General features: G+C 41.9%; 1 protein-coding gene across 1 annotated transcript; it reads left to right on the top strand.

The window, feature by feature from the left end:
* Window positions 1-1,526: 1,526 nt before the first annotated feature.
* ACTC1 (actin alpha cardiac muscle 1) lies at window positions 1,527-6,969 on the top strand. The gene is made up of 7 exons (XM_027736475.2): window positions 1,527-1,700; window positions 2,314-2,462; window positions 3,448-3,772; window positions 4,414-4,575; window positions 4,688-4,879; window positions 6,106-6,287; window positions 6,641-6,969. The coding sequence occupies exons 2-7, from the start codon at window positions 2,334-2,336 to the stop codon at window positions 6,782-6,784; spliced, it is 1,134 nt and encodes a 377-aa protein (XP_027592276.1). The 5' UTR covers window positions 1,527-1,700; window positions 2,314-2,333; the 3' UTR covers window positions 6,785-6,969.
* The last annotated feature ends 2,494 nt before the right edge of the window (window positions 6,970-9,463 follow it).

The raw sequence follows: 9,463 nt of genomic DNA, 5'->3' as shown, positions 1-9,463 counted from the left end.
GGCATTTAAAGAAAAGCAGGAGCTATCAATGGCCAAAAAGTTTGTTGCTACCATCTGTTTCAGAGTTGTGCTCATAATTGGGCACAACCCCAAGATAAACTGGGGTTGGGGTGGAGCTAACCACCTTATTAATTGTGCTAGAAACAAAGTAACAGATCCCACTATCTCCAATTTCAGAAGAAATTAAAGTCTGAGGGTCTCTGACGCCCCCTTTGGATACCGTTTAGAAATAGTCGGTGATTTCAAGTTGTCGCACTTTGTCAGAGCCAAACCACAGTGCAAAGATCGCTTACACCAACACCCCTCAAAGCCCCCAGACTGCAAGTTGGGTTGCATTCACAGGCTCTTTCCTTCTACTTAATTTGTGATGTAGATAGCCATGTGACACCAGCCCTTGTATGGCACCTAATAAACCGGACCTGTGTTGAAGCAGTTGATCCATTTGAGTGTTCCCCTCTTCATCTTTGCATCTCACCATTCCCTTCTGTCTCAAACCTTAATTCTTCCCCCTTCCCACATTGTGTCACAGACAGACATGGGGCAGTTTACAAGACGAGCTCCTGAAGGACACTGTACTCTGTATTATTATGAGTTTCTCTGGGACACAAGTTGACAATCTCTGCCTTCACATACCAGGGCAAACCCACTCAAAGGATGCTTCTCCAGTCATTCTATTTTTAACAACAACAACAAAAAAAGTCCTGAAGACACATGGATTTTGTAGGTTCCACCACTGGAACAAATTATCAATGTGGATGTTTCAACAACTGAGCAGGAAAACAACTGTCACATTACATTAATACCATAGCTGGTTTTTGTCCAAGCTCTTCCCATATCTCATCCTCCACCCTAGACATATCACTATCTGTTACTGATCCAGTGTGCATTAAAAGAGCAAAAATGGAGAGTTTAAGTATATGCATATTAACATAAATGAGCATATTAACATAAATGAGCAGATTCCATTTTGTGCTATAGATGTCAGCCAAAAGTGGAGAAAAGGACATTTTTTGCCGCATGTGCTCATCAAAGTTTAAAAGAAATTGAGTGTGCACTGCTCTTTCCTAAGGCAATACAGGCAGCATCTGCTGCCTCCATGCAGAAGAGGAGCCTCAGTTGTTGGCATTGAAGTAACCTCATGGCTCGTTGATTAAATAGGAGCTCGAATGGCTTTTTTTTTGGTGGAAAAATGAAAAGCCGGGGGAGAAAACACCCGTGAGGCTTCCCTCGCACCCTCCACCAAGCCCGAGCATCAAGAGTTCAAGGCTCCGCGTTCCCGGCTGCACCTGAGCCGGTACTCGGCGGGCGCAGATCCCGCCAGGCGCTGGACGGGGCCGGGGCCGAGCCGGGCTGCGGCAGCGGCCGGGAGGGCGGCCCGGGAGGCACCTCCCTACTCCGGTCCCGGAGGCGCTGACCCCCGGGGGCTGCGCGGGGCTCCCTATTTGGCCATGCGGCGGGCCGGGGGCGCGCTGCCCCGCGCTGCCTTACATGGGTCGGGCGGCCGGGGCTGGCCGGGCTCCATTCATGGCTGCGCGGCCGCTCAATGGCGCGGAGCCGACCAAATAAGGAGAAGGTGGCTGCCCCGTCCCGCGGCGGCCCTCGCCTACGCTGACCCTCGGGGGGGTATAAATTGGGGTGTCTCCGCTGACCCAGCACCCCGGGTCTCCTTCGCAGCCCCCCCCGCCGCCGGTGCTGGTCTGGTGAGTAGCGCGACAGCAGCGGGGCGGGCAGGGAGGGACTGGATGGAAAATATGGGAAGGGATGGATGGGAGGCACAGCCGGGCGGCGGATGCCGGTCGTGCAGGTGCAGCCGGGCCTCAGCCCGTGCACCTCGCGGCTCCACGTTGTTTCTGCCGGGGGCACCGCCTGCCCCGTTCCCGGCCGCGCCCTGCGCAGCATCGGCCGCCGCGGTCCGACGGGGCGCGACGCTTCGCCGCCGGCGAAGTGTTCTGGGCAGGATTGATCTTTTCGATTTAAAACGCTTTTTCTCCCGTTTCTTTGTGCGGCCCGAGGGTACCGCTAATGACGCCCTAATTGAATGTCCTGCAAGCTGGGGCGGCTTTTAAAGCCCGGAGAAGAAAGCAGTCGTTTCGCCATGTTTAGAGCTCTGCCCACGAGCATGACTGAGCCATCGAGCATCCTCCCTAGACGAGTCAAATTTCCCGCTCCCTCCGGAGCAATCCCTGTGCCGCCGCCGCCGCCGGCGTTGCCCTCCGGGATGTCGGGCGGGAGGGCACCGAGGAGCCGCCCGAGGGCTCGTCGGGGCCTGGCGGCAGCGCCGGGATCTGAACTAGCCACCGTGCTATTTTTCAGGTCCGTGCTTTCTTCCGAAGATGTGTGACGACGAGGAGACCACCGCACTGGTGTGCGACAATGGCTCGGGGCTGGTCAAGGCGGGCTTTGCCGGAGACGATGCCCCCAGGGCCGTTTTCCCGTCCATCGTCGGCCGCCCGAGGCACCAGGTAAAATACAGAGGCAGGACCAGGGCAAGACAGACCCTTCCCCCTCTCTCCAGACGTCTCCTCCACTTGCCCCTTCTCTCCCTAGTTCTTCTGTCCTGTCCTAAATACCCTGCCCTTTCATCTGCTCACCTTTGTGATAGTACTAGGAACACATTTCCAGGTCTCTCCAGCACTTCCCTCAACTTCCCTGTTTGACTGTCCCATATCTCCTTTTTCTTCTATAATTTCCATGGTAAAAAGTTCATAAACTTCATAATGCTTTTTTCTTTTTTTCTTTTCTTTTTTTTTTTCTAATTAAAACATTTGCAATTTATATTTTATCATAAACAAAAACTCCATAGTAATATAGAGTATCTTCCTTAATAGGATCTGAATTTCCCTCTGTATCTTCCTCTTTACAAACTCTCTTTGTATCTTTTCCTGCTCGTGATATTGTGCATTTTATTTTCAGTCAAAATTTTGGACCAGAAAGAAGCAATTGAAAATAAGATGTGTATTAAAAAATGGGGGAAAATCCTTTCATCTGATGGAAGGAAAAAATATTTTATGAGAAAACATCAAATTCTGTTGACTTAATATTTTAATAATGTTAATTTATTTTCCAAAACAACTTTTTTGTCGTGTGACTGTTTGAAAATAACAGAGTTAGAATTATAGAATCACAGAATATCTTGAGTTGGAAAGGACTGACAGGGATCACTGAAATCCAACTGCTGGCCCTGCACAGGACAGCCCCAAGAATCACACCGTGTGCCTGAGAATGTTGTCAAAATGCTTCTTGAATTCTGTCAGGCTTGGTACTGTGACCACTGCCCTGGGGAGCCTGTTCCAGTGCCCAGCCACCCTCAGAGTGAAAAACCTTTTCCTAACACCCAACCTAAACCTTCCCTGACACAACTTCATGTCAGTTTTCTGCAAGGTAGTTGTTTGGCCTCTGTGATGTTGTCTTCCTCTTATAATGCTTTTCCGTATTTTCTTCTCTTAGGGTGTTATGGTTGGTATGGGTCAAAAAGATTCCTATGTGGGTGATGAAGCTCAGAGCAAAAGAGGTATCCTTACTTTGAAATATCCAATTGAACACGGCATCATCACCAACTGGGATGACATGGAAAAGATCTGGCACCACACTTTCTACAATGAACTCCGTGTGGCCCCTGAGGAACACCCTACTTTGCTCACAGAAGCCCCCTTGAACCCTAAAGCTAATCGTGAAAAGATGACCCAGATAATGTTTGAGACCTTCAACGTACCTGCTATGTATGTGGCAATCCAGGCTGTCCTGTCCCTGTATGCCTCTGGTCGTACAACAGGTAAAATAAACAAACACTACTTAGATATTTCCTTTCAGGAACTCTTCTTCCTTCCCACTCCAAAAAGGAAGAAAACACACTGTAACTCATTCAGTTTTACAGAAAAATAGGTATTTTTAGTTTACAGTAATTGATGATAACAGTGGCAGAAAAGCCACTGTGGAAAGAACAATGTGGACCTATCTGCATTGCTTTTGGGGAGGCACCCTGGAACTGACTCTGCCACTGCTTGTTGTGGCACAAATGAGGAGACCTCCCTGCGGAGATACTGCAGTTGCACAAGTGTTACACCAGGTTAAGGGTTTAAACTGGGTCAAAGGATGCCCATTATTGGATCAAGACAGTGACTATTGCAAATATTCTTACTGCTCAGTGTAGTAGCAGTGGAAGACTGCTCATATGGATTAGCTTAAAATATGTACGGATCAAGTGTTTTGTGGGAAAATTCACACCAAACAGGAACATACGGGCAAGCAAAGGCAGAAGGAATTAGAAAGATCTTTATGACTAAAATAGAATAATACTCCTTCATGTTCCCTGAAAAATCCCCAATTTTGTTGTGTTTGTTGCTATATACTGTGCCTAAGGGTTCTAAGCATTTGCTAGGTGATTCCAGCTGCTCTCTGAAATTTCTCTCCCAGGTATTGTTCTTGATTCTGGTGATGGCGTCACCCACAATGTACCTATTTATGAAGGTTATGCTTTGCCTCATGCTATCATGCGTCTGGATCTGGCTGGCAGGGATCTGACTGACTACCTCATGAAGATCCTCACGGAGCGTGGCTACTCCTTTGTGACAACAGGTCAGTCCTTCGGCTTTTCTCTGCTGTGAAAATCCTCATTCTCTCTTGGTCTACTGTCTTTCCCTAGTATTTTGTTTATCCAAAGCTTGATTTGATTCCCATATATCTGCAGCTGAACGGGAGATTGTTCGTGATATCAAAGAGAAATTGTGCTATGTTGCACTGGACTTTGAGAATGAAATGGCCACTGCTGCCTCTTCCTCCTCTCTGGAAAAGAGCTATGAGTTACCTGATGGTCAAGTGATCACGATTGGTAATGAGCGTTTCCGCTGCCCTGAAACCTTGTTCCAGCCATCCTTTATTGGTAAGTGTTCCCAGGAAATTCTCCTTTCTGTAGGAGGTACGAATGAATCAGAAGATTTAGAAGGTGCCCCAATCCTCTTCCTGCTTATCTAAATTTGGCACAGAATTAAACACAAATAAATAATTATTTAGATCCTTTGGTCCCTGTAAGATGTGCTTGATGTGAGCTCATCTGGTAATTGGCTGAGTTCTGGGCTTTTGTTGCAAGTTTTAAATCAGGTTTTAGGGTCACAATTTTTTACTGATAAAACATACAATTAGTATATCATCATTAGGGAGTTGAATTCCATCATCTTTATGGGTATTTTCCAACTCAAGACATTCTATGATTCCGTGTCACTGATGACTAGAATACGTTTCAGTGCTGTATTTGTAAGGCTTACACTCAAAACAGTATCTGACTCCATGAAGTAAAGTGCCAGAGAGGGGAAGAAAACGGAATGAAGGTGTGTGTATATTTATATGCACTGTAATTAAACATTGCCATGGTCAAGATGATAAGCTTTGCTGTTTGTGCGTGCAGCTGACGGATACAACAAATGTTTATACTCTGAAGTCCTGAGCAATACATGCAGTTGTTCATCAGCTGACATCTTACTGTGGATCCAATGTCAGCCCTTTCAGGAAGCACCTGTTGAAATTAATAAGTTGGAATGCAACCTACAAACACTTGCTTCTTGTTTCTTTGTCCTTACTGTCAAGTGCTATTATCTTATTCCATGTCATGGTTATGTCTTGCTTTGACATTTCTAAGCAGAATAGACTGTATTTTGAGTTGACTGAAAAAGAAATGAAATTACTATTGTCTTCTTTAGTTCTAATTCAACTGTTCTCATTGTCTTTATTGCTTTCTTTACTATATTCACCTAATGCTTTTTGGTGAGACTGACATAACCTGATACTCATGTTCTCTTCTATATAACCTTCCATTGCCATATACCGAATGAGTTTATCTTGTGTGTCTACTTCTTCTCCTACTGTATATTTTGCATACCTTGTCTTTACACAAGCATTATGATTCTTACCTTTTCTAACAAATAATTTTCATTTTCTAAGTCGGTTCTGTAGTTCTATTTCTTGTATTTTTCTATAATTCTTAATAATCAGTAAATAATTTTACAGCAAAAATTCACAGAAGTTCATATTAGTGATGAAGAGAAATGCTGAGATTTTCCATGAAGGCCTCTTGTATAATTTACTGACCTGCTGTATTATTTTTTTCTCAAGGTATGGAATCCGCTGGTATTCATGAAACTACCTACAACAGTATCATGAAGTGTGATATTGATATTCGTAAGGACCTGTATGCTAACAACGTCCTCTCAGGTGGTACGACAATGTACCCTGGCATTGCTGATCGCATGCAGAAAGAAATCACTGCTCTTGCTCCTAGCACTATGAAGATCAAGGTAAGGAATTTGACTCTGTACTTTGAAACGTGGATAAAGATGGAGAAAATGTCCACATCATTAAATTGGGATATAAGAACAACTCAAAAGTAAGATCAACAGCTGATGGACAAATGAGCAGAAATTCCATTTAAGCAGAATAATTATGTTGGTTAGAAGCAGATGTTAAAAAAACCCAACAGTTATGTATTTTCTTAAGGAACATTACATGTATTGTAACAGCTGCTGAAGATCAATACTGTTATAATTGCAAAGTTCTTTACTTACTTAAGAAAATATCTAATGGTTTGTAGCATTAGTGATTTGGGTTCATTGTTCAGAAATGAGGATTTTGTTGCTTTTCTTTATCCTAGATCATTGCCCCACCTGAACGCAAGTACTCTGTCTGGATTGGTGGCTCCATTCTAGCATCTCTGTCCACCTTCCAGCAAATGTGGATCAGTAAACAGGAGTATGATGAAGCTGGTCCATCCATTGTACACCGCAAGTGCTTCTAAGCACTTTTCCCCTCAATTTGCTTCCCACTCAGGATGACGACAATGTGCTTCTTGGAGTCTTCTGGCAAACCTTCCTGAACTCTTCAGTCATTGTACAGTTTGTTTACACACCCGTGCAATTTATTCGTGCTTCTAATATTTATTGCTTTATAAATAAACGAGATCTGGGACTTGCAACCTACAAATTATTGTCTTTTGTTTTATTTTAATTATTTTTTTGGTCAAAAAAAAGAGACTAAACACCTGGGATTTGGAAACTCCCATTAGACCTACGGATGTTTTTACTGCATCCATGTCCTAACTGATATAGGCATATTAGGTCATGGTTTTCTATTAGTAAGAATTTATATTTTATCATTTTAATTTTGAAACCTGAAACAAAAGGAGCATTATATATCAAGGCTTATAAAAAACTAGCCTTGAGGGTAGACCCAGAAAGTGGAACAAGTGAAAAGAAACCTCTCATATTCACTCAGTCAGTTTAGAAAGATTTTTCTTTTGCATTTATTGTAATCCAGACATTTTAATGTTAATTTATTAAAAGCCGAAGCTTCTATAAAGAATTATGTTAATACATTTAGGATCTGATTTATAAATATTTAGCTCAATCCTAAAGAGTCATAAAATTGTTGTCTGTGGGCTATCAATATTTATGACAAAACATTAATTAAAACTGACAGCTTACTCGTTTTCTCCCATATCTTCAAAGCCAGAGATAAAAAAGTCTTTATTTTACTAATACGCAGGAATCAAACTTTTGCTGCATAATTACAGCAAATTGTTATAATCAGTTATTTTCACATCATCATTCATATGTTTTAGGCAATTTGTAATCCTTAATCTTTGCTATCCTTTCTTGCTGTTTGACCTAGATACTAAAATCATAAACAGCATACTTGCCATGGGCTTTTGTGTTCCTCATGGTGGCTTTTTATGACTGGGCTCTTCAATTTTTCTAAAAAGTAGTAACTAAAAGGTAAGGTACGGAATGATCTAGGACATTTTCATACAAGTATTGTAACTAGTCTGTGTCATAGTTTGAACTATGTACACACTGGAGTTTGCCTAAGTTTTATTTCGAAAAGCAATTAAAACATTTATCAAACTGTGTACGTAGTTAGTTAGGCAAGTGTTATTGGAGCTGTTTGAAAAGATAAGATTTTATACTCCAGTGCTAACTTAAAAAAAATAGGCAGTTTATACATTTGCAGGGAAACTTTCTGTTCCTCTTACCTTGTATTTTCTTGAAAGGCATTAAAAATCGACATTAGATGTGGTCTGTGATTAAGTAGAACTCATTTTTCTCTTAACACAGGAAGATGTATTTAGTGTTTATCTCCAATTTACTTATTGTTAGAAGACAATTTACTGGGGTGTGGTGCCACTGTAATTGCCTACCATCTGCTTGCAACTGAAATACTCAAATATTTCTAATATTTTTTGTTTAGGCAGAGAAGTTGGATGGAGTTGTCAAATAAAAATAAAACTTACACATTTTACAGTCTAAACATACATTTAAGTATTTTAGACAAACATAAAAATGAAATTATAATGGTGTGAAAATTTAAACATGAATATGAAATACTCATTCTCACACTGCACACAGTATTACTGAATTGTTGCTGCAAATAGGCCATTTCACAATAAAATACAAGTTCATTAACTTGTGAATCTGTTAAGGCAGGTCAACAGCCTACACTGTTCTCAAGAAGGTTCCCATGGAAGGGAGTTATGCTGAAGTTCACATAAAATGGAGAAATTTTGTATGTTTTGAAAACGTGGGAACTTTTCCAGATTTTTGGATAACAAAAATTTAATTGCTCACATTTAATGATGTTTGCCTATGACTTTTGCATATTGTTGTTCAGAACCATTGCACTTTTTTTGCTTGGTCTTGCTTGCTAATTTGGAAGATTTATCTGGGCAGAAAGGTTATCTCATGTATTAGTGTGAATTAATAGGGTGATACTGGACATAAATTGCAACTAATTGGAGCTTAAAATGTTAAGCAAGTATGCAAAAGGGCATGCTAAGTCAGGCCCAGTGAATGCCTGACTTGACTGACTGACTGATAGGTCAGGAATGGCAGGCAACAGCTGGCACCACATTCACAGCTCTGATCAGAGATTCACTATTGAGCATGTGGGCATGAGGAGGGAATTGAAGGAAGCCACTGATTGAAAAAATTCCTTCCATGGACATTCTGGGGTTTGTAATTCGCAGTTTATGAAAATGGATACGAGCAGCAAGGATTGTGCAAAATAGTGGTGTGCTTGCATATAGATAGGACAGGACTACAAAGTAACAATGCCTTAAGCTTTTTCTCTTCTTACTGCATTTTTCCAGATGTATTACTTTCTAATGCAATAGTCCACATTTTACCATTGAAAGTTACATATTCCTACTCAGTGCAGTGAAAACTAGTAATTCAATGGGATGGGAGTTATGATAACTATTTATGGAAGCAAAATCAGATCTAGTTTGATTGAGAGGAATTTGAGTGTTAAGTCACTTAAGCTAGGATTCAAAACACTGATGAGAGATGCCACTGTTAAACTTTACCCTCTGTTTACATTTTGCAACAAGCCTTAATGAAGATGGTGGAATGGATGCAGAAAATAACTGCAGAACATCTGTATGAAAAGCAGTAAAACTATTTCCAGTATTTCCTTGAGAAAG

The sequence above is a fragment of the Pipra filicauda genome, unplaced genomic scaffold (assembly GCF_003945595.2).
Source record: "Pipra filicauda isolate LSUMZ 115617 unplaced genomic scaffold, ASM394559v2 scaffold134_size1991817_pilon, whole genome shotgun sequence".
Classification (NCBI taxonomy): domain Eukaryota; kingdom Metazoa; phylum Chordata; class Aves; order Passeriformes; family Pipridae; genus Pipra; species Pipra filicauda.
The sequence above is the reverse complement of the archived record's forward strand: the minus strand, read 5'-3'. Positions and strand labels throughout refer to the sequence as shown.

Bases quoted from the DNA above. Each gene is read 5' to 3' on its own strand.
- ACTC1 (XM_027736475.2), top strand. From the start codon at position 2,334: ATGTGTGACGACGAGGAGACCACCGCACTGGTGTGCGACAATGGCTCG. The intron at 2,463-3,447 runs GTAAAATACAGA...TTCTTCTCTTAG, and splicing joins TCGGCCGCCCGAGGCACCAG to GGTGTTATGGTTGGTATGGG. The intron at 4,880-6,105 runs GTAAGTGTTCCC...TTTTTTCTCAAG, and splicing joins GTTCCAGCCATCCTTTATTG to GTATGGAATCCGCTGGTATT.